This window comes from Tetrao urogallus (assembly GCF_951394365.1).
Source record: "Tetrao urogallus genome assembly, chromosome: 6".
Lineage (NCBI taxonomy): Eukaryota > Metazoa > Chordata > Aves > Galliformes > Phasianidae > Tetrao > Tetrao urogallus.
In genome coordinates this window covers 6,895,464-6,920,083 of record NC_136819.1, presented here as the reverse complement: position 1 = coordinate 6,920,083, position 24,620 = coordinate 6,895,464, and the positions used below count along the sequence as shown (strand labels likewise).

General features: G+C 45.2%; 1 protein-coding gene across 1 annotated transcript in view; it reads left to right on the top strand.

The window, feature by feature from the left end:
* DAGLA (diacylglycerol lipase alpha) overlaps positions 1–24,284 on the top strand; it is a gene marked incomplete at both ends in the record, with an annotated part of 29,436 nt that extends 5,152 nt beyond the window's left edge. Inside the window, 15 exons of the mRNA XM_079537699.1 lie at positions 1,493–1,580; positions 6,186–6,320; positions 6,747–6,824; positions 8,038–8,162; positions 9,291–9,447; positions 9,728–9,811; positions 9,939–10,016; positions 13,867–13,947; positions 15,930–16,072; positions 17,431–17,499; positions 18,719–18,791; positions 19,849–20,045; positions 20,333–20,462; positions 21,219–21,400; positions 23,357–24,284. Of these exons, the coding sequence (XP_079393825.1) occupies positions 1,493–1,580; positions 6,186–6,320; positions 6,747–6,824; positions 8,038–8,162; positions 9,291–9,447; positions 9,728–9,811; positions 9,939–10,016; positions 13,867–13,947; positions 15,930–16,072; positions 17,431–17,499; positions 18,719–18,791; positions 19,849–20,045; positions 20,333–20,462; positions 21,219–21,400; positions 23,357–24,284 (2,548 nt within the window). The remainder of the gene's footprint in view (positions 1–1,492; positions 1,581–6,185; positions 6,321–6,746; positions 6,825–8,037; positions 8,163–9,290; positions 9,448–9,727; positions 9,812–9,938; positions 10,017–13,866; positions 13,948–15,929; positions 16,073–17,430; positions 17,500–18,718; positions 18,792–19,848; positions 20,046–20,332; positions 20,463–21,218; positions 21,401–23,356) is intronic.
* Between the last annotated feature and the right edge of the window lie 336 nt (positions 24,285–24,620).

Here is a 24,620-nt window from a genome sequence, read left to right as displayed (position 1 = left end):
ACTAGCAAAATGTTGTGGGCTGTAACGTGGAAGAGAAACATGAAGTAATCCTACGTGGTTGCTACTAAACCTATTGCTTCCAAACAGTATAGTTTGAAATTAGCCACTTGCTTGAAGCAATCCTTTCCAGGGAGTTCTGAAATTCTCTGCCTGCTTCTGGATTATGATTCTGCAAGATGCTGAGGGCCTGTTGTTTCTCTTGCATCCCTTGGTCAGCAGTGATAAAAGCCTGCTGAGCTATAGCATTAATTTGGCATTTGTATCACCTTAATCTGGGCTGTATTTCCTGTCTCAAATCATGAAAGAACTCGATTTGGTTGTCACATTTAGGGGATGTGAACCTTCAGCTTCCTTTTTGTGGTTCTCTGCTGTAGCTATTGGACTGTGGTTTTCTTTTATCTGTGGCTTCTTGATGTGTGTGGGCTTTTATGTTCTTGCAGTATGAACAAAATAAATCAAACTGAAACAAATGGCTCAATTAATTGCACTGAGACTTTTCTAAAAAAACTTGTTGTAGGACTCATCCAAAACATGTGGAAGTTCAGTGTTTGGAAGAAGGAATTTGGGAGAAGTCAGAGAGAAAATAGCTCAGAGCACGCTTGCTTGTCCAGCCCCCGCAGCGAAGTTGTGAAGTTCTTTGCATTGCTGCACGAGCTTTCTGGCATTTGGTGGAGCAAACAGAGCATTGCCAGCTCCATCTTAGGTCCCTCATATTCCTCTTTCACTTTTGGAATCTTCCTTGGAGGTTGTGGGTATTTGTTTTAAAATGCTTAGCCATGAAGCCCTGCAAAATCTCCTCTTTCTGTTGTAGGCAAATATTTGCTTACCAGCAGCTTTTTCTTCCAGGTGCAACCAACTCTCTGTGCTTGGGCTCTTCATGGCAGAAAAACAGAAGCTGTCTTTTTTTTTGATGAACTGACCTATGTTACGTTGCTCTGCATTCATGTGACGGTGACCCTGCATTGCAAGAACTGTGGACCTTATCCTTATGCAGGCAGCATGGCTTTCTGAGGGGGGGCGGGGGAAAGTCAACTAATTCCTTAACACTGAGCCTGTCTTGATCTCAGGTTTGTTCTGCAGGAATGCTAGTTAAGCTTAATGGACTGTCGCTCTGAAAGTGTAGTAACTAGGGCAAGTTCACAACAGTGGAATGAACTCAGCAATAGCTTATTTTAAATAGGGTTGTCCAATTAGCTAAATTTGAAGCTGAAATTGAAATGTCATATAAACCAAATGTGGGTTGAGTGAAACCTTCTGTATTCAGGCTTTTTTTAACCTTTTCTAAATTGAAGGAGAACCTTTAGCTTTCTTCCCCACTTTTGGTTTCAAGTTATGCACCATAGTCAAAGAATGGAAATTTTTTCAGTTCCGAAACTGGTACATATCATAAAAATATTTTTCCAAGTAAGCTATTTATTGGAAAAAATTGCACAGCTCTTAGTGCTAGTGCTCAGTCTTTGTTTTTTTGTAAACCTTGCTTTCTTTTCTGCAGACACCGCCTGGAGGAAGGGCAGGCCAGCAGCTGGACACGCCGCCTCAAGGTTTTTCTTTGCTGCACACGGACAAAGGACTCTCAGTCGGTAGGTACCAAGAAGCTGCTGGCAGGGAGCAAGCTCTGTGTGTGGCCAGTGATACGTAGGACTCAACAGAGCGGAGCAATGTGGGATTCCTGCTATCAAACCTGGACGTGCCTCATCGCTCTTATGAGCGTTCTGAGATGCGGAGCCTCGAGGAGTCCAGTGAGCCTTGACAGCAGTGCTTGCAAGGGCTGACATTGTCCTCCAGGAAGCAGCAAGCCGAGCCACCCCTCAGAATGAACAGACTTCACGTTTTGCTCTATGCTGGTTCCTTTTCCTTCCTCTCAGCGTGAGTAGGGCAAATTAAAGCCTGTATTTCTGCAGGAGCTTACCTAGGTATCCTATGCAGAAATAGAATTATAGAATCATAGAATGGCCTGGGTTGCAAAGGACCACAGTGATCATCTAGTTTCAACCCCCTGCTATGTGCAGGTCACCAACCAGCAGAGCAGGCTCCCCAGAACCACATCCAGCCTGGCCTTGAATGCCTGCAGGGATGGGGCATCCACAGCCTCCTTGGGCAACCTGTTCCAATGCATCACCAGCCTCTGAAGAAGCTGATATTCTCTTTAGATGCAGATGTAACATCACTGGGGAGGACAGCTGACTTTCAAAACAACCATTCTTAACCTTCCGGTTTTAAATATTATGGATTTCTCTCTGAGACAGATAACAGCTCTAAAGAGTGGTATTGTCAGTTTCAAGCTTGCCTCCAGAAGCTGCTCTTTACTTTGCTATTACAGCAAGCTGACTAATTTTAAGTGACAATACTAGTGGAAAAAGTATATTTTTCATCAATTTAGGCTCACCATTTAACAGCAATTTGTGTGATCAGTTTCAGTTTTCCTTTACTTAGTCAGTTTATCCTATTAGTTTGAGTCAGTCTTATGCCTGAGAAGGAGAGAGACTTTGAAAATGGAAAAATATAAACCTGCCAGAATCAGCAACAAGAATACTCCTGGGTACTGACAGGCTTTATTCGAGATGCTAGCAGAGCCTGCTGTTGAGTCTGTGGATTCAGATGAAGATTGAAGTTTTCACGTGCTACAGTTGGGATTGTTCCTTTGCAGAAACAGTGCAGGGTAAGGAGTTGATTTCACTTCCCAAAAGATAGCAGCCCATTCATTCCTACTGAAAGTGGTGGGAGCAGGATTTCATGTTCTAGTGATATTCAGCAGGAGTCTTAATAACCTGGTAGAGGTGAACACTGAGGTGGAGGATTGTGCTGACAGCATTAATATTAAAGTTGCTCAGAATTACGAGTAATCGAGAGCTCCTTAAGGACCAAACAGAGCCAGGGAGCTGTTATCAATGAGAGACGAAAGTTGTAATAGCAAAGGATGAAGCAGTGCATGCACATCTGAAGAAACAAATTACTTGCATACACTGATAGGCTGTGAATTAGTTACAACCTCTCAGGAAAAGAGCGAGGAGTTATCAAGGACACCTCAACAAAGACATCAGTGCACAGCAGTGGCCAAAAAAAACCTTCAGAAAAACATGGAAGGACGTAGAAAGTGACAGAAAACATCAAGGGACTGACTGCATCAATGATCTCCTCACTAAATATAGTTTGGTCTGCTGAAAGGTGCAGGAGAAAAAGGAGCATATTGGAGGGGCTATGAACTTGTATAGGAAGAGAAATGAGTCTGGGATTTTAACCTCAGAAGGAAGAAGTGCAGTGAGATGAAAGCTGTGTAAAAATAATGGAGAGACAGGTGAAGGCTACCCGAACATGTGTTCATCACATATGGCAACCAGTATGACTTAAACACGAAGGCTTGTGGGTGGGCACGTTGTTATCCTCAGGGTGCAGTTGTTGTCGTAGCCCTCCTACAGAAATCCAGCCATGCGTTGTGGCACTGCATGCTGGATGAAGTGCAGCCCAGCCCTGCCGACTTTCACAGATCATCTTCTAGAGCTGGTTAGGAAAATCCATCTGGAAAATGGCAACGAGATGAGCTGTGTGCTGTGGCAGCTCAAACAGCAGCATTTCCTTGGAGGCTGCATTCTGCCCATCAGCAGAAATACCTTGGGGTGCACTGCCTTTGTTTGCACCCGGCTGCCCCATCACATCACTCTGCCAGATCCCAGGGCTCTGAGAGGCACTGAGTGCCTTGGTTCCCAAAAGCAGTATTCAGGAATGCTGTTGAGGAACAGCAGTATTCAGGAATGCAAAATACTTCACATTGTGTGAACTTTTTTTTTTTTTTCCAAGCAGCGAAATGAAAAATTCTGTAGTGCCTGTTGGATTCTACTTCTATTTCTAGTTCAGGATAAAAGCAGATACCAGAGTCTTCAAATTCCTTGTGCTGTTGAATTTCCACTTTAAATTCAGCTTGAGTGATTTCCAGGCTCTTTTCTTTGAAGGAACAAGCTCTGACTTTGTGTGTCCTGGCATGACAGTGTGTGGAATGAATGCGTATGTAATGGATCAGAAATGAATCCATCGCTGCCTCTCCCAGGCTTCATGGGGAAAAAAAATGTTCTAGCAGGGGATGATTGTCCTCTGAGCTGGAAAATAGAATTCTGCAGAGTGAATGTGGCACCAGAGCAAGAATCTGTTCCTGTGGGTCTGGAGCAATGTCTGCAGCTCTAAGTCTGCCGGCTGTGCCAGCCCCAGAGCCTCCAGGGCTTGTCACAGAGACCGACTGCAGTCAATCCTGCAACATCCCATCAAGCCCACCAGCAGCAACTCTTCTTTCAGAACAAAGCATACACTGAACTTTTGTTCTGGGCTTTTACTGTGAACAGAGTATTAGGAGGTGGTAGTGTTACTTTGGGTTAGTGTTGTTTGCCTTTTAATTTGAGGCCATTTGCATTTCTTGCGTACTTGTAGGAAGGATTTATTGGGTCAGCATTTTGTGGACAGTGTGATTGTAAAGATGGAAAGGCTGATGGGAATCCGTTTGTTCTTCAGGTGCACAGCTGGCATGGAAACCTGTGCAGTGGGCACCCGAAACCCCATTCTTGAGCATGATGTAACTTACTTTAGGCAAGTGAAAAATGGTAAAAGGTAATCGTGCACTCCAGGAGTTTGCCAGAGAACAGAAGAATGTAGGTCATTTCCTGCAAGCCTGCTGGGGGAGAAGGAATTTGCTTTCTGATCTGTCAAAGAGATGGAGAGATTCTGCCCTGAAGACCAGCCCAAGTGAACAGCCCAGGCTTTCTACAGATGGGACTGTAGCTGCATGGCATTAGTGTTGAATAAAGGTTATGAAAATATTGCTGAGAATTCAGGGTTAGTCTGATAGATCTTGGTAGGAAAAGTTAACGATGGCAGCACTCGAAATGTTGATCACCTGTGTGCTATAGCTTTTGCTCAATCCCACTCTTTGTTGGTTCAGCCTCCGGGTCACCCCAGTCTTTGAGCTCTCTGTTCTGAGCGGTGACCCAACACGTTGTCTCACAGTCCAGCCACTTCCAGCCTTCCAAAGCGTTCTCACTTCAGGCCCTATGTGTTTTGGTTTTTTTTGTTGGCTTTTTTTTTGTGTGGTATGGAGCCAAAAGGGAAATAACGTTTCTCCTCAAAGTCTGTGTCACTCTGCTTTAAAGCTTTAGATGATTTTCTAAGGTCGTTTCCAGTTCTGTCCCTTCATCTACAATGTCTTTGTTTAGAGGATTGGTCACTTTCCCCGCTGGGAACTCTCTGTTCAGTAACTTGGAATTGATGAACTTAGTGGTCTTTTCCAACATTAATGATTCTATGGTTCGATGACTCGGATCTGTTTTCACAGGTTGTTCTTTTCAGGCCCTTTTGCTTGGGTGTGCTCCAAGACAGACTTGGAAAAGCTTGCTAACTTGCTCAGCTCATTCAGGACCTGGAGCTCTGATGCGTAACACGTGCTTGTTGTACTTTAACTCTTTGAAATCATGTAGTAAACAGCACAGTGGTGAGCAGTGAGTGGTACAGAGGCTGTTCTCTGACAGCTTGCAGAAGTCTCTCGCTTTCTCCGTAATGTGCCCAGGATGGTGAGGTCTGACTTAAGTATGGAAATAACTCCAGGGGAAATAACTCCAGGACAGAGTTACAGAACTGAAGAGGCTATTAAATAAGATATATTTGGTGCATTTTTCCTGAATAGCCTTTGTTCAAATGAAATTGCTTTTGAGGAGAAAGGCTGACTGTGGGGTGACACTGGATGGGAATCTTTTTGGTTCTTGGCTTACTTCCTCTGTCTTACTTACACTGAAAACATTGTCCTTCCCTGCCTTTGTGTATGCATTCCATGTCCTGATGCTTAGGTGGTCAGCTTATCCGCACAGCAGACCGCATAGTGCAAATGCAGTCTCAGCTGAGACTACGCGTGTGACATTCATAGAGTCACAGAATGGCCTGGGTTGAAAAGGACCACAACGATCATCTAGTTTCAACCCCCCTGCTATGTGCAGGGTCGCCAACCACCAGAGCAGGCTGCCCGCTTTGTATAGTCAGAGGTATTAATAATGATTAGACCAGATGTGGTGTTCCCAGAAGGAATCCTGTGGATGTTTGGGGCTACAGAATTGGGGCCGTTGCTGCCGCACCGGCTCTTGTTCTGTGTCCTGTTCTGAGGCTCCCCACACTCAAACTCCTCTTCCTAAAGCTTTTCTCTGTGGGTTTTGCAGGATGCCTACTCTGAAATCGCCTACCTTTTCGCTGAGTTCTTCCGAGACCTTGACATCGTCCCATCTGACATCATTGCAGGCCTGGTTCTTCTGCGCCAACGGCAGCGGGCAAAGCGCAACGCCGTGCTGGATGAGGTGGGTGGAAACTTGCTGCCTTTTCTAGTTAGGTGATGCATACAGATTTAAATCTTGACCCTAGACAGGCAATTGGAGGCAGTTTCTTTAAAGTTAATAGGAAGAGTGGAGAGAAGACTCCAGCATCTGGGCAGAACTTCAGAGGCAACCTGAGGGGAAAAAAAAGCCCTGAATTCCCAAACTATTCTGCCATTGGGATTTGCGGATTCCTAAGTGAACAGAGAAGTTGTACTTATTTTCCCCAGAGGTGGGGTTCAGACAGTGTTGGATCAGGTGGAAATCGGAACAGCAGAATTGGAACCAATTCAGGGATTGCTCAAGATGTTTGCAAGCTGTCCTGCCCCAGGTTACCCAGTTCTTTGTTTCTTATGTATGGATTTTTTGTCCTGGTGTCACAGAGACTATTTTCTTGTTTGTGACTTACAGGCAAACAATGACATTTTAGCTTTTCTGTCTGGGATGCCAGTGACCAGGAACACAAAGTATCTGGATCTGAAAAATGCGGTAAGTCGCTGGACTGTGATCTTGCAAACTCACGTGCTTCTTTATGTAGCCTGCTTTCTTTTTTCTAAATGATTTCTTTTCTGCTTTTCTGGAATAATCAAAGAGATTAAGAAAGGTACAATCAAATAACAGTACTTGTTCTTCTGGAGGCTTTGTTGTCTTTGGATCACTTTTAAAGCATTATCTGTCTGTCCTCCACTTTGTGGGAAGTAGTATTTCCACTCTGATGCTGAAAGACAATGTGAGATTTCTTACAAGTCAGAGGTACGAGTTGAGTGCTGCAGCCAGGAATGTTGTGCAGAGTTCCATGTAATGGTACCACCAGCTGGGCTTCATCTTGGTGAGGGCAGGGAGCTGCCTCGAGTGAGATGGAGCCTTCTTCCTTGGGCTGCTTCTGTCAGCAGTTCTCAGGATGGAGACAGCTGCAGTCTGTTCTATGTAAATTAAGCTTGGCTTTTCTTTTGGAATGGTGCTGTTGCAGCCCTTCACTGGGCAAGCTATATTCACCCCTCTTGATCAGATGATATTCTTGCAAGAGAGGAAAGACCAACCCAATCCCAGCACCTCTGATTAAGCAATTCTGTGATCAGCCTGCTTGCAGCTGTGCTGTGCTGCTCTGCACCTAATGCTAACTTCCTGCTTATGTTCAGGCTATCTCTTTCTGCATAGGTATGTGGGGAGAGAGGTCTGCATGGCATATAGAAGACAGCCCTGGGGCATTTGGCCCCAGCCTGGCTTTTATGGTCCTCTCTGTGCATCTTCCTTATGGCTTGTGCCCATTTGGAAGCAGCATCTTTACAGAGCTCATCTTCTTGTACTTGGTACTAGTTTCTCCCTCCCCAGTTAGGGTTGGGTGGGGCAAAATACACAGAGGTTGGCCTTTCTTTGCAGCAGAGTGTTTGTTACATAGGGAAGAATGGCTGTAGAACTAACTTCAAGCTTTGTTAAGCATCTAGTAAGTCCTCTCTAATCACATAAATGTGCAGTCATACTGGGTGGGGAGGGAAGGAGAGGATCTTACTGAGCATAATCAGAGTGCTCTCCTGCAGTCACCTGGAAATGCTGACAGTGTTTGCTATCCCAGTGCTGGTAGAGAGAATGCTGATGTTCAGGGAGAAGGGTGCAGTCTCTAACTACAGTAGAAAAAGGGGAACAGGAGGAAATTGACATATGAAGAGAATAAGGCCTTTAGTGAGTCTCTTGTTTCTTTCAGCAAGAGATGCAGCGATACAAAGAGGTGTGTTACTACATGCTGTTTGCCCTGGCTGCCTATGGCTGGCCCATATACCTGATGAGGAAGCCCACATGTGGACTCTGTCACCTGGCCAGATCCTGCTCGTGAGTGGCCGTCCTGCCTATCGCTCTGCCTTCTCTCCTTCCCTCTTCCTTTCTATTTTTCCCTGATTTAGAATCCTTTCTTCAATCAGTTTGCTTTCTCTGTCACTTTTCAGTTACTTCTTATTTTTTTCCTCTTCTGCTTTTTTCTCTTCTCCTACACTTTCCATCTCTCGGTAACTTCATTCTCACATCCTTCTCTTCATTCCTTCTTACAGTTACTTATCTGCTTACCCTGTTAAATAAACCACTGTCATATTCTGTCCTCTCTGGTGCACTAAGGATCATGCCAGTCCTTTGTTTGGTTTGGATAACCAGTGGAGAGAACTCATCTGGCACAAGAGTGCTTTCACACCGAGTCAAAATAGCTGTCTCAGAATGCAGAAAGCAGATTTATCAGCAAGCCCAGTTAGGCAGAGAATTGACATTTGGGTCTTTATTAAAGCCTCAATGAGACTTGGCCAGAGTTTGTGCTGTGTTCTCTCTGACTAATTGTTTTTTGATTGCCATGCTGTATACTGCTCACTTCAAGGCAGCAATGCTGTAGTTCACTTCAGGCTTGCATGTTAAATGTTAGCTTTTTAGCTTCTATAATGCTGTCATTGGATTATCTTTAGAGTTGAGCTTTTTGCCCTTAAAGAAGTAAATTTCTTCTTCAAACCTGCTAGGAGGAATGTCCTTCTGAGTCACTTTGAAGTGTATCATAAGGAAAAGAAAGGAAGAAAGAGTTTGTGCTTGCATTGTAGTTCTGGGATGATTCTAGACCTGCTTTGCTACTTGCTACAAGTAGATCTAATAAATGCTAGTTGCTTGCGTGTTGAAGCGGTGTAGGATTGTGCATCTCCTGAGGAGAGATCCCTTGGAGACTGACTGCACTGTAGCTCTCTCTGGTGCTCAGAAGGAAAACTACATCTGATCCTCGTGCCGCTTTTGATGTGGAAATAGGAGTTGTGTGCTGTTTTGTGCGAGAGCTGCAGCAAATGAGGGAGATGACTGCTGTCAGGATGACACGAGTGTGGCTTGCAGGTTTTCTCTTCCTTTCCCTTACCTCGCTCCAGGCGTCCCACTTTAAAATCTGTCTTTTCCACGTTCCTCTTCTTTCCTCAAGGCTGTAGTTTTTCTCTTCTGCAGGTGTTGCTGTCTCTGTCCCTCACGTCCCCGCTATGCACCCAGTGTCACCATTGAAGAGGATAATTGCTGTGGCTGCAATGCCATTGCCATCCGGCGCCACTTCTTGGATGAGAACATGACCTCGGTGGACATTGTGTACACTTCTTGCCACGATGCGGTACGCAAAGTCTGCAGCCCCTTCCTGTGTGCTTCCAGCATGCTCCCAAGGCCCCTCCTAGTGGGACTCGCATGCTTCCAGCTCTAGTGGTACAACACAGGAAAACTTGATGTTTTTTCTGACCCTAGACTTTATCTCTCTGCCAAGAATTTCTGTCCCTTGGACAGAAATATTTGGCCCCCATCAGAAGCAAATGTTAAGCTGCTGTGCTTTCCCCGAGCAGGAGAATATGTGAAGGAGGATGTCTCATCAGAGTGTTACAGCAGTGCATCTCTTCTAGGTTTATGAAACTCCTTTCTACGTGGCTGTGGACCATGAGAAGAAGAAGGTGGTCATTAGTATCCGAGGAACTCTGTCTCCAAAAGTAAGTGCATTGTGCAGTGGCCTCACACACCCTTGGCCACCCTAGCAAACTTTTAGGATAGCCTGAGATTTTCCTGGCTGGCTGTTGGTGTTTGATTTATCTGAAGCACAGCGACTCCTTTCTTCAGGATGCCCTGACTGACTTGACTGGGGACGCAGAGCGCCTTCCAGTTGAGGGTCACCATGGAACCTGGCTGGGACATAAGGTATGTAAAGAAACGTGTATTGTTTTGAGGTTCTGACTTTTAGTTATAGGCAAAACAGGAACAAAAAAACAGCCTAAACTGCTTGAGTTGTGAAGAGCGTTTTACAACGGCAGTGAAACGACTATGAGATGTAGAAACAAATAAGTCCTGAAATCGTAACAGTTAAAATCATTCTGTTAAAAAAGAAAAAAGAAAAAGAAAAAAAAAAGGAAAATTACAGCATGCAAGTAGTAAAAAGCGAGCTGCAAAAAGGATCTGTGGGGACCTAGAACGAAATTGTCAGTGTCATTGAAATTACTTTCTCTTCCAACGAACGACCTTTTGAGAATTTGCAATCAAACCCTGACAGTGTCTTTACAATTCTGTTGCAATGGGATATTCATTGCACCTCGTAAGCAGACATTGGCAGGGCTTGCATCTGTGTAATTAGACTGATGCCACGTGTCTGTGTTAGTGAGCAGGACTGGGCTGACTAAACCAATTCAGCAGAGAGCTTACCTTTGCCCCAGTCCAGCAAAGTAATGGCACGCATGCTGAGTTTTAAGATTAGCAGGAGTTTGGCAGCCTCTCAAGGTGTAATGCCAGACTGGGAAAGGCAAATCCAAACTGGTGATTGCGTTTGTCGAAAGGATTGTGGTAGCTGCTGGGAAATGCTGCTGCTCAGGGAATGCTGTGGGTGATCTGGTCAGGGTCCCTTCGGGGCAGGACATCGAGCTCATAACTCCTGAGGGCTCCTGCTTTGTTCACAGTGTCCTTCCAGATGGCCTGCGTGATGCTCTTTGGCGCTGTGCTTTATCAAGCGAAGCGTTAGAGGCTGATAGCTGCGTCCTCAGATGCTCAGCTGGGTATGGGCCTGAAAAAGGAGCAGTTACCTGAAAGTGCTGTTGGGACAGCAAGGATTTTATTTCAGACTCTCAGGATGGGGCTTTTTGAAAACAGTACTTTGTACTTCTTCTTTCGCAAATGAGTATTTCTTTCATTTCCCCCAAATGGGAAAGTGAATCAGTGTCGTGGTTACACAAGGCGTTGTATAGAAACAGAGATAAATGAGGAAGTGATGTGTCACTTAGTTAATATCGAGGTATCTGAGTCTTTACTTCTCATCTAACGTTTCTGAAGTGTTTTGTCTGCTGTCAAAGGTAATGTCACTTGGTTTTGTGCTCCTTCATCTGATTCAGAATGCCTTTGCAGAAGCGTTGTGATAAGCAGTTTGTATAAACCAAAGGGAAGCAAGGGGCATTTGTTCTATTTCGAATCTGCAGAAAAGCTACTAATAGATACCTGTAGGAGTTGGGTTCTTCTCTTGATCCTGTGGAAATGTTAATGTGCCAGTAACTTATATGAAACATCAGATCGTTCCCTGTATTTTGCATTGGATTTTTATTTGCCTTTTGCATTATGTCTTTTTCTGTTGTTACAAGTGCAGAAATACTGCTTTATCTTAAATTATTATAAATATTAATCTTTAGACAATAATGCACTGTTGATTCCTGAGGGAAGCCAAGAGAAATAATAGAATTTTGAGATGCAGGTCCTGATGCATTTTTAATGTCCACAAGTCAACTTTAATACAAAAGCAGATGAAGTACCTTGCTAACACATTTAATTTGTAGAAAAGCACTGGGCTGTTTGGGAGCTTCCTGTTAGTTGCTTGGCTTCTGTTCTTTTCCTTGCTGATGCTACCCAGCAGGCTGGGATGCCCTGTTATCTCCACCACAAGCCATGCTGCTTCATGTGGTGCCTATCAGACATCTGAGAAATGAAACCTCTTGATGTTTGTGTGAGCCTTCCTGTTGCTCCACTGGGACCACAGCTGGAAGTGTTTGATTGTTTGGGTTGCTGTACATGCCACAGCTGAAGTTTGAGAGGCTTCTGAGCTATTTTGGGCCAGCTGTAGGTAAGGTTTGTGGGTTGGTGTGTTTAAAAAAAAAGGAAAATAGGAGATTGTCGCAGCTTGGAGTGGAAATTAACCACAGCAAAATCTTCACTGCTTGAGGTAAAATACAATGATTTTATAATGGACTTCATTTAAAAATAATTGTAAGTAAGGGGCATGAATCCATGCTGAATTCTGTTAGCCTGCAGAGGACAAAACTCCACAGGTGATGATTTTATGGAGGTTTGGTCGCTGGTGTTCAACCAGCCAAAATGACAGTGAATGGCTGTGCGGGAGGAAGCCCTGAACGCTCAGCTGTGCCAGCAATCCTCACCTGTGTGTCAAACAGTCAGCAACAGCAGAACTTTCTTTTCTACCACAGGGATACCCTCTTTTGTGGGTTTTCCCATCTTGTGGAGCAGTTTCTTGCCTTCAGGCTGCAAAGCAATACAGAATATTTCTGCCTTTCTTCTCCTAGATGTTTGGTCCATTTGGATATTTATACATGGGGTTTGAAAGTTAAGCCCAGGTAATTTTTTTTCTTATGAAACTCATGAATCCTAAATATGACTCTGTGGGGATAAGCCTCGTTCCATAATATTGACATCACTGTCTGTATTAGAACATCCAGTAATCATTGAAAATGCAGCTCTAAGACTGACAGTTGGACCATTAGTAAAATCACTATGGAGGTAGATATGCTTTTTAAAAACAGGATCCTAAGTTCTTGTTAGAAATTTATATAAGTCGCCTGCCATTCACTCCTCGTTAGAATCAGAAATGGAGACTCTTTTGAATGCAGCTGAAGCTGGCTAGCTGCTGGGAGCTGAACACAGGCCTGAAATACCATGGCATCTGCTTGTTTGATAATGACAGGGACTTTTTAAGTTCAGCAGAATTACCTGTGTTCCTTTTCTTCGCTGGGCAGATTGGTGTTTGATATCAAAGGCTTTGAAAATTCCCCATTTCTTTGCTTTCTGAAGGAGACCATGCGTTCTTTTCTGCCTTTGTGATTAAACAGTGCTCAATAAAATTCACTTTGTACTTAAACTGTTTGCAGGTAGGGGTGTGATGGAAAATAGCAGAGGAGATGGTCTTCTCTGGTTTTTGGCCAGCCCAGGCAGTGCGCATTATGCGAGGGCTGCAATCACCAAATGATAATTAGCAGTATCTCTGTATTTGTGTTTACCCTGAGCTACATCACCATTTTTAGCCTTTGCAGTTCAGGCTTGTTCACCTCTGAATATTAACTGTAATAAAAGCATAACCAAGAATTTATGCAACAGACCAAACTGCATCTCTCTTGCACAGAGTGAGACAAACCCTGAGTGGAGCAATCAGCTGGGAGAGTGGATAGATGGTTAGAACCTGGCCATCCATTTGTTTCCCATCTCCCAGCATTCCTTAGCTTCTAGGGAATAAAAACCTTTAAAAAATAAAATTCCATTAACGTCCTCAGTCAGCTGAATTCACTTAGTAGTTGCTGACACCTCCAGTCATCAGCAGCTTTCCCACACAGATAGAACTGCCACTTTTTCCCTGCCTGGGTGTTTGTGCTGTCTCCCTGAATCTTTTTGGCTAGCTTTCCTTTGCAGATTTAAATGCAAGAGTGCAGCTCTGGGATTAAGAAGTTCACTTCTGCTGCTCCACTGCAGGTCACAGTGTGGGCTGACCTACAAGACACACAGCCTTGCATTTCAGTTAGTGGTGTGGTTTGTGTCTTTGTCAGGCTTTAGCCCAAGAATCAGATCGATGCGTGCTGTCAGAACTTAAGAGCTGTTATTGCTCCTGAGCACTTTGTGGCTCTGGTGAGCCAAAACACGTGCCTCATGAAGCAGAGGCAGTGTTCTTCCTCAGTGCTGACACATGCTGTGCAGTACTCAGCTTGTCCAGCACCGAGGGCAGTTTGCTGCCTTCTCCCCCAGTGCTGATATGCAGCTGTTCATACTCTGTTCTCTTTTTGTTTGCGCTCAGGGAATGGTGCTATCTGCTGAGTACATCAAGAAGAAACTGGAGCAAGAGATGGTGCTTTCTCAAGCCTTCGGACGAGACTTGGTGAGCATTAGCTTTATTTTATCACCACGGACCGTACAGAAGATGAGATTTCCTTCTATTGTACTAATTTCTCAAATCTCAATTCCTATCTCTCTGGCTTTCCAGACAGGCCTCTTGTTACTTACTCCTTTTTCTTCTGGGGCCTTCTTCCCAAGAGTACTGCGGAGCTCCTGATATTTTTTTCTCAGACAGGAAGTCCCATTTGGTGGCCATGCAGGACAGGGAACATTAAAAACAAATCAAGAGGAACTAAAATCCCATCTTGATGGAGATCTTCTATGGAGACAGCAGTGGGATGTCACGCTGCCTGTCTGTGTGCACACATTTCCTTTAGCTCTCTATCATAAGAGGACTCGAGAGAGGTGTTAAGATGCTTACCTTAGCTTGCATGTCAGTAATAGACTGTCAACCTCCCAGCAGAGGACGTTTTCTGCACTGCCTGATTCCCTGCTGCCAGACAGCTGTCCTTTTTTCATGCCCATAGAGTGCCTTGGCCTGAGCAGGCCCATGGGAAATTAGTGGTAGTGAAAAAGAGAAGAGTGAAAGGCTTGATGCTCCATGGAACTGGTGCCGTACCAGTTAGCACTGCAGTGGCTGCCTTGGGGTGTTGGTAGGTGTACATAGGAGGTACGGAGGCACTGATCTTCTTTATATGGTGCTTTATTCCTCTCTGCCTAGAAAAGGAAGATTGGATTTGTTCAGTGAGCTGTTACTTACAGGGGTGTTTTCTTCTGTCCTTGCTGTCTGACGGGTAAGGGAGTGCTGGCTGAGTACTTAGGCTGGCTTCTCTGTGTGATGCTAGGTATCCTGTTTGGTTTTGTTCAGAGCTGGCTTGGATGTATGGTGGGTCTGATTTCTATGTAATGTAATGTAGTTAACTAGCTAGGCCTAACTCAAACAGGGGACGAGAGAACTTGAGTAATGAGATGGAACTGTGGCCTTGTGGTTAGGAAATGAAGTGCTGGCTGAAGCTGAACTTTGAGATATATATGGAAAAATGAGAGAGCATAAATGCCATTCTAGGTCCTACCAAGAGTTTGTCTAGCCCAGCACGTTTTTCTGTCAACTGCCAGCAGCAGGTTTCAGGGAAAAAATGCAGCAAGTGGGATTCACCTCATTGGCTAGCATACATGGTGTTGACTTAGGGGTGCTGTTCGTAAATGACACAAAGATAGATCTTTCATTCCTGTGGCTTTTTCTGTGTTCTCTTTTTTCTCATCTTATGTGGAAGCCTGAGCACAGCTGCAGCTGGTTACCCAAGACTTTAGAGAGTAGGAGCTGCATTCTCTGACCCTGTGTAAGCCCTACAGAGTACTGGCAAAGCTCTGTGATACTGCACTGAAACAAGATTGAAATTTCTGAAAATTAACTTACTAAGTCTGAGGCATGCCTTGCACTGTGACCTCTGAATAACAAACACTACAAAATGTTAGAGAGTAGTTTTGTCTATGAATTACTCAATCGATTGCCAGCTGCTGGGAACATCTAGATTTCAGAAGACCGTTGTTCAAACTGCAGGTTAGGATTTCTGTTTTTCAGCATGCACTAGCAATGAAATAAATGAGAAAAACCCTTCATTGCCAGAATCAGAGACCTCTGATTTGTGAGCCTGGAGCTGAATATCATCAGAAGGCTCATCAGATCTCGTGTAACTCAACTTAAGCATATGTTTCATTTTTCTTTCAGGAAAGATCCAATAGGTCAAGGACTGACTTGTAGAAGTGTAAGAGAAAATGCCAGAAGTGAATTAATTCCAGTGTACCTTTGGAAGAGGCAATAGTAGAGGGCAGAAAACTGCTCCCATTTCAAAATCTAACATAATATCACTAACTCCCATTGCAGGAGCAGTTGGTTAGTTGGAGTGCGGAGTGCTCATGTATAGGAACAACCTGCAGCTGGGAAAAGGGACAGATTTGGGAGTTTGTGAAGTTTCTTTCCAGTCTGACTTCAATTTCTTGTTTTCTTTTTGTTCTCGTTTTCAGGGGAGAGGAACAAAACACTATGGCCTGATTGTGGTTGGCCATTCCCTAGGGGCTGGCACAGCTGCCATCCTGTCCTTCCTCTTGCGTCCACAGTACCCATCACTGAAGTGCTTTGCTTATTCTCCCCCAGGTGGGCTGCTGAGGTAGGTGTTGGGTCAGGAGGTCTGGTGGCAGAGAGGGGGTGTGTAGCTGAAGTGGCATCAGATTCTGGTTGTGATGTTCTGATGACCAGTAAAAGATAGTCTGTGCCCTGAGAAGCAGGCAAGAAAAAGTGTAGTAACAGTTGATGGGAGCTGAGGCTTGTGGGCAGCTTTTTTCTGTATTAGAATTTGAAGTTTAGGTTCCAGTGGCAGGTGGCCACTCCCAAGTATTCAGGTTTATGACTTTGTTGTGTGCTTCTGTAGCTCTGATTTAACTCTGCTTAGTGGGAAACACAAGTTGGGTGGACAGGGTGAAATTTCATCCCTTATTGTCTGTGCAGTGCTGGTGTGTTCTCTCCCCATCTTCTGCCAATAGGTGTCCAGAATGAGAGATGTTTGACCAGATGCAGGTGTCTGTATCAGATCTAGTTGTCAGGATTCCTTTTGCAACTGACAAAGAAATTGGCACTTGAAAGCACCTGTGGATTAGAAGCTTCCTGTGGTGGTTACTGCATCATGTTCCAGGAGTGGCCAAGGGATTTTAATCATCCTGCTAATGAATCTGGACATTAGCATGCCTTGTTGTGATAATACTGCTTAGTCATTTGTGGCTGTAGAGGCATTGCTTTGTAGAACTGTTTTCCTGAGAGTTTCCATAGCTTTTTGCTTAGAGCTTCCCCTCCCAAGATCCCCTGATAAAGCATAGGACAAGCTGTACCCCTTCAACTGACTCTGAGCTCAGGGTGCCTTGAGCACAAGGTTCAAGGTGCTTCTGTCTGCCACACCTTTCTTGTGATCTGCATTGTGCCCACGATCATCTCTGGGTGAAGGGTGCTGGCCTCCGTCAGTGGTGGCTGTTTCATAAGCGAGGTCTCTAGAAGGCAGCTGGTTGCAGAACAAGGTCATAGGGTGGAAGCCTCAATTCCCTCTTGTCTTGGTGCTTATGTTACTGCAGGAGGTGACTATCTTAGTTCTGTGATGGCTTTTTAGTCTCAGAGGCATGAAATACCTTCTTCCATAGTCTCCTGCCATTCCCAAAGGATAGTAGAAGTGGTAGGAGGTGCTGAGTGTAGAGTACTTCCTTATCCAAGTCTATTTGGAGCCATGTGCAGGTAAGGAAGAAGGAGTTGCTCTATTTGAGCTGCACCCTTACAGAGTAACGTTGCTTGGGGCATGAGATGTGTGTATCAGGCTCATCTTAGTGTGCAAGTTCTAAGGACCTTGAGCAGCTTGCACTGTGTGTTTATGATGCCTGTTCATTGTCTAGTAACCTCTCAGACACCAGTGGCAAATTGGAATGAACTGCAGTTTGCTGCTAGTGAAACCCTGTTTGCTTCTTCTTGGTCCTGTTTCTCTTCCAGTGAGGATGCCATGGAATATTCAAAAGAGTTTGTGACTGCAGTCGTGCTTGGCAAAGATCTAGTGCCCAGGCAAGTTGAGAAGAGTCCGAATTCCTTGATGAGTATCTGCTGCTCTGTACCAGTCACCTATTTCCAGTCAGAAACACCCAGATCATACCTGTCTTGTTTCCTCATTTACCTGTCTGTGTCTGCTTCTCACTTGTCCTCCTGGTTACCTGCACCTTTTACCTGGACACCTACATTGGTGTTTTATATACCTTTTTATAGGCATATCCCTCTCCATCTCTCAGTCGCCTGTATGAAATAAAAAGGTGAATATCCAGCCTCTGTGATTATACTCATGGTCGTACCTGACATGCCAGTGCCATCTTCGTGATTGTCTGTGTTATCTCAGTCCTCTTCACTCTGAGCTAGATGTGCTCTCATCACATTTTGTAGTGCTGCCTATCATCTCACACCTCTGAACCAGCTCCCCCATTCCTTGTCTTGGCATTCCTCACTGCTTGTCATCTCCTGTGACACATTCTGCTGAGCAGGGCAATGGGCTAGGAGTCAAACAACCCGGGTTTTATTTTAACTTCTGCCCCATTGTGTGACCTTAGACAGTTTTTGTCTGTACAGTATCAGGCATGTAGAGTTAGTGTAGGAAGAGTACTGTGATGTTCTCTATATCATAGAATCACAGAATGGCCTGGGTTGCAAAGGACCACAGCAATCATCTAGTTCCAACCCCCTGCTATGTGCAGGGTCGCCAACCAGCGGACCAGGCTGCCCAGAGCCACATCCTGCCTGGCCTTGAATGCCTGCAGGGATGGGGCATCCACAGCCTCCTTGGGCAACCTGTTCCAGTGCCTTCTGTTAAGCTGTAAAAGAGAATCTTGTATATTCTATAATGTTTTATGTTGTCATATAGCTCTGTGCTATCTTTCTGGATTTATCTGTTCTGTGGCATCCTATACTTGAACTGTTTCTTGTCTCCTTGTTTTCTCTGATTGCTCCACCACCCTCATCTGTTCACTGACTTCTTATATCTATGTTTACTGCTCTGATTCTGTTATTGCATTTCACACTTGTTTGTTGTTACAGTGGCTTCCTGTCGCATTTTACCCTGGTTACTGGTCCCAGGTGATGGCACAACTCACCTCTGAAGTGATCTGCATTACTGTTGCTTTCTTGTTTCTTTTGTAGCATAGTTTCTTATTGTTCTGCACTATATGTCTCTGCTGTCCTGCTCCCTGTCTGCTGTTCCCTGCACAGCTGTTATAAGCACATCTTCCTCTCTTCCCAGAATTGGTCTCTCTCAGCTGGAGGGATTTCGCAGGCAGCTTCTGGATGTTCTTCAGAGAAGTAACAAACCAAAGGTGAGAATGAGGATGAGCAGATTCTTGAAGGCAAGTGTCTGAGCAGTGATGATAAAGTTTCACTGTCACACAGCAATACTGCAGGCTTCTCCTGACTCCCAGATCTCCTCAGATCCACCATCACTGTTGTTTAGGTAAACAGAGGGATGATGGAAGCAGCTGGAGAGGACAGGGCTGAGAGAAACACTCTGCTTGCAGGCTGGCTTGTAACTCTATGGCAATTCTGGCTCGTGTACTGGGGGTTCATCATCACATGTCTAAAAAAACTGAGAAGGAAGTTTTTTCATCTGAGCCTGTTTGGAAGTCTGTGTTGCAGCTGTAGCTTTTTCTGGCCAGTAAGAAGTGATTGGTATCAGGCTGTGAAGTGCAGCATCTGTCTGCTTGTAGGCACTGCTTTGTGCTCTCCAGGTGGTGCTGTTCCAGGGTAAGTGGCCTGTTAATGTTTTAGAGTTAAGAAACGTGCAAAATTGTTCTTCCCTGGGTTTCCTTACCATTACATTGAGGTGGAAAGAACATCAGATTTTGAAATTGTTTCTAAAATTCTAAGATGTTAGAGAGATAATATCTGTAGGGTAAAAAACTGAGCGGATGTTGTTTCTTGGTAGAATTCTGTTTTGTTGTTGTTTCAGTAAACTTTTGACTTTTAGGTTTGAGTTTTTTTAGTGCGTAAATAAAAGCATAAGGGGAATTTTTGTTTGCTTAAGTACCTTTTCTTCTCTCCGTGCATTAAAAATTCAGATTCTCTTTACCTTGTTTGTCCTTGAAGATGTCCCATTGGTGGACAAAGATGTGCTTGTTCTAGATCCCTGACTCTGCAAAAACATCCACAACAAGATTTTGCCACTTTTAAGGTTAAAATAAGGAAAGGAAAGAAGTGCAGGATTATTTCTGCTAAGGTTCAAACAGCAGGGACACAAACTCTGTTTTTTTTCCCCTCCTTTCTAGCGTTAAGTATTCAGTTCAAGTAAACCTATCGACAGTACATTGTGAGACAGCTCTGCTTTTCTAATCTTTTGCTCTTCTCCATATTCTCCCACCTTTCCGTGGTGTTGGACAGTGGCGGATCATTGTGGGTGCTACCAAGTGCATACCCAAGTCAGAGCTTCCTGAAGAGACTGAGGAGAACTCGGTAACGAGCAACCGCCTCTGGACCCACCCCAGTGATCTGACCATCGCCCTGTCTGCCAGCACGCCGCTCTACCCACCTGGCCGCATCATCCATGTGGTGCACAATCATCCCGCAGAGCAGTGCTGGTGAGTTCCAACAGAACATAAATTCCCAGGAGAGCAGTCCATCTGTGAAGGAAGTGGCTTTTTTCACTGCCTTACGGTGGCAGTGATTGCAGTGTGAGGGTAGAAAGATACTCATGTCACTGTGCAGTGCTTTAGAAGAATGTGTACCTAATATCTCCTCCTTCTGTTTTTCCTCCTGTTGTTTTTTTCTGTCTCTGTAACCTGCTGTTTTGCATGCCAAAACACTGGCTTGCTCTTCCGTCCCCTGCTCCTTGTTTTCTCCTCTGGATCCCGACTCCTTTTTTTAGTTGCTGTGAGCAAGAGGATCCCACTTACTTTGCTATCTGGGGTGACAATAAGGCATTTAATGAAGTGATCATCTCACCAGCAATGTTGCACGAACACCTCCCATATGTGGTCATGGAAGGGCTCAACAAGGTAATATTGAGAATTGGGGTCTGAGGGTGGGGAAGCGTGATACAGTGGACTGAGCTTGAATGCAAGGGAGGCCTGGGTTTGGGCAGGAAAAGCGTGGCATTGTGAGGTGAGCTGTAGGCACAATATCTACAGAGCCAAAACTCTGTGTGTATTGGAGAGCCAGGGATACTCTGGGTGGGATTTGGGCTTATTAATTCTCACTGCAAGAGCACTTCTGTGCCCTTACATGAGGTATTAACGTGAAGTTGGGTGGTGTGTGGTTCGTCCTCTCAAAGCTGGCTGTTACAGCTTGCAGTTCAGGTGGAATGTTGTGAGCTGTGACAGCACTGGATGTCCATGCGTGCAGCTGCACAGGGTAGTTCATAAGTGTTGCTGCAGCCCCTGTTAGCCTGTGGAGTGTCTGAGTTTGTGTAGTGGTTGTGGAATGGGTCTCTGCCGCTAAATGATGATTTGTAGCCATGCAGCTCTACCATGAGTTTTAGCCAAGTCTACTGTGCTGTTCTGGTCTGAAAGCTGTTCCTCACAGCATCTTTGGTAATCTCCCCTCTCGTGGATTCCCACTCGTGGACATCCTGACAGGGTAGACTGCCAAAATATGTTCATTTAATCCTTTGTGTCAAGATCTTTCCATGTGCTTGTGGAAAGCATTGGTAAGAAACACAGTGGCAAAACCAGCAGTTGAGAAGTTCTGAGCTGAGAAGAATGAAGCTGCTGTCTCTACTGAAGCACTGCTGTTCCTCTGCTTGCCTTGCATAGGTCTTAGAGAATTACAACAAGGGGAAAACAGCCTTACTTTCTGCAGCAAAAGTGATGGTGAGCCCTACAGAAGTGGATCTCACTCCAGAGTTGATCTTCCAGAGTCAGCCCTTGCCTAGTGGACCCTCTGTGCAGATTGGAACTGGAGCCCTAACAGCGGACAGAAGGAACAGCAGTACAAAGTAAGAATTACATCTTGGATTTCACTGGAGGACTGTTGGCATGGGGTGTGGATCCTCTCTTGGGGCATTGATATCAGTAGTATAGATCCAAGGACCGCCTGTATGAGACTTCTAATTAATGTGACACAAGACATGATGAATCCAGGAGAAAAAAAAATGATCCCTTGTGTTGCTCAAGAATCTGTGAGTGCAGCAGGATCAGGAAAACCTAGGAGTTGAAAATATGGAAGGTGCCTTTTCTTATCCAGACAAGTAGGCTTTTCCCTGGAAGCAGAAAAGCAAAGCTTGCAGTCTTGCAGCCAAATCTGTGTGTGAATGATGTGGCCAAAGATAGCCCATGGCACTGATTCTCAAAAGCTGTGAAGCGGTGACAGCCATAAGCTTACAGCACACAGACAGACATGTGAAGTTACTTTATGTAAAGTGACTTGCATAATTCTATAAACTGGAGAATCTGGGAATATGGATACATGTTGGGCAGGGTTACAGAACAACTATAAAAGCAATGTAACGTGAGGAAAGAGCAGCTGGTGTCCTGTTTGGCTCTCGGGAACTTCACTCTGGTGGAAAGCAGGCAGAGGGAAAAGTCATGTTCTAAGTGCTGGAAGCATTCCTGTAGGGAGCGTTTTTTTATTATCCATGGCTATTGGATACTGGCATTGTTATTCTGTCAAGGGCCAAAAGGTGGAGGTTCATCTAGGAGGTATACAAAGGATTGGTTTGAGTAAGACTTCCATCTTATGGAATACATAAACTGCTTCCTATCCAGGAAAAAATGACAGGGACACTCCCTGCTGGTTTTCAGGTAGCAACTGAGGTTTTGCAGGAGAGCACAGGTTTGTCTTTTTGGTTTCTTTCTGTGCACATTTTTTGTGTTTGAGACTTATTTCAAAATAGAACATGCAACTTCCACCACAGCATTGCATTACAGAAGGCAAACCTGCAGACCAAATAGGAAAGTGAGAAGATGAGAGGGAAGGTAGTTTGTACTTGAAGATGGGAGGCACAATGAAAACAGAAAAACATTGTAAGAGGCATTTCTACCACTTCTGTAATCCAACAAAGCTTTTTTTCTTTTTTTTTTTTTGTAATACATACAAGCTGTTGTACCATTGATAATTTTATAAAGTGGAAACTGTTCTGCTTATATTCTTGTAGTTGATTCCTGTAAATATTCTTGTTCTACCCCCTGCCTCCATAAGAAGGTGGAGGTGCAGAATAAGCTCAAGATAAGATTTCCTTTGCAAGGGAAGGACTTCTAGAACAGAGATCTCAGGTAGAGACCCAACAAGAAGCTGTGTGCACCTAGGTGAGGTGCTTTGAGTGATGCATGGCTGAGCCTCTGTGAAGTAGCACAAGTGAAATGTAAATTAAAAAAAAATAAAAAATGTCAGCAAATGGTAGAAAAATGTTAAGGCTTTTGTTGCAGCGAGAGTGGCCAGAGACAGCAAAGGAGAGCTGAGATAGCTGAGTGGAAGACGAGGCAGCAGCAGCTTGTGATGAAGACAGAAAGACAGAAAACAGAAAGACAGAAAACGTGTAGGTCAAACAGCAGGGACAGGAGTGATGACTTCTGTCAGAGCAGACCGACTGCTTCCTTTAGAGGTGAGTGAAGGCAGAGTGGGAATCCTGAAGTACTGTTCTGAAGGGAACGGAGAAGAGGGCAGAGAGGTTTGTGGCAGTTGTTTAGGGAGGCAGAGTTCTAGCCAGATTAACTAAAGGTCAGAGCTAGTTTACTGCCTCAGACTTTCTCCTGGAGTTCTTGAAACCTCTTCTCAGAACATTACTGCTCCTGAAGATAAAAAATGCAATAGTGCATTGCTCTGGTTAGATCAGCGACACGTGACCTCAGTGTGCATGAGGGAGTCTGTGCCTCAGGTTTGGTTTTGTGGCTGTTCTGGCAGCTTGTGGTTCTGAGGAGTGAAGCAGCCTCACGTTCTCTGCTTGTCGTTGCAGGAGTAAGTCCCATTCTGAAATCAGCTTGGAGGGGTTTTATGAGACAAAGCCACTTTCTCCTGTGCAGAAAGACCCTGTGGAGCTTCTTCTCCTGGACACAAAGGAACGTCTGTCTGTGGAGCTGCAGGACCGCCGTGCCCCTCTGGCGACCATGGAGAGCCTCTCTGACAACGAATCCATCTACAGCTTCGATTCGAGGCGCTCCTCTGGTTTTCGGAGCATCCGAGGCTCCCCCAGCCTCCACGCTGTCATGGAGAAGGATGAGATGCACTGCTTTTATATAGACCCCGCTATCCCTGAGGAGAACCCCTCCCTCAGCTCTCGGACAGAGCTGCTTGCTGCTGATAGCCTCTCCAAGCACTCCCAGGAGACTCAGGCTCCTGACAACGCACTCAACAGCGGTGGCACCACCCCTCAGCGGCGCTGCAGTGAGGAAGGGGCCAGCAGCGAGGGGGACCGCGTTTCCTTAGCCCCTCGTGAGGAGCTGTCCCTCCAGAATGGACGGCTCACCGATGTCCCCAGTCCGCAGGTGCTGGAATTTGCTGAGTTCATAGACAGCCTCTTTAATTTGGATAGCAAAAGCAGCTCTTTCCAGGACATCTACTGCATGATGGTATCAGATAGCTCCAGTGACTTTGTGGAGATGCCCAAGTCTGTTAGTGATCAGGAGATCCTGTTGAGAGCACAGTATGAACCCAACTTAGTCCCAAAGCCCCCGAGGTTGTTTGCAGGCTCAACAGATCCTTCGTCGGGCATCTCTGTCTCACCTTCCTTCCCCCTTAGTTCATCTGGAGAGCTCATGGACATCACTCCCACAGGCGTGAGCAGCCAGGAGTGCTTGGCCACTGACAAAATCCGGACTTCCACCCCCACTGGGCACGTAACCAGCCCTGCCAAGCAGGAGGACCTCATGATTTCGGCCCTCTAGTGCAGGGTAAAGGGGTGCGGCTCTGAGAGCTGATCCCATAGGCTGAGTGCTGGGATAATACTCGGAGAGGAGGTGGTCGTCAGGCAGTTGGAATTGGTGGAGACAGCTGGAAACATTCCTTCTGGGGTGACACGGTGGTGGCACGCCGTCTGGAGGATGGATTGTGCTCGAGTACCATGCTTATTGCTGGGAGAAGCATTGCCTCACAAGGCCTGCTACACTAAGAGGGTCTGAGTCACTAAAGGTAGATGCAAGTTCCCTACCTCAGCCTGTCTCATTCCATGTAAGAGGCAGATTCCTTGCCCCAGGGCACCTGCTGAGTTTGGGAGTGAGATA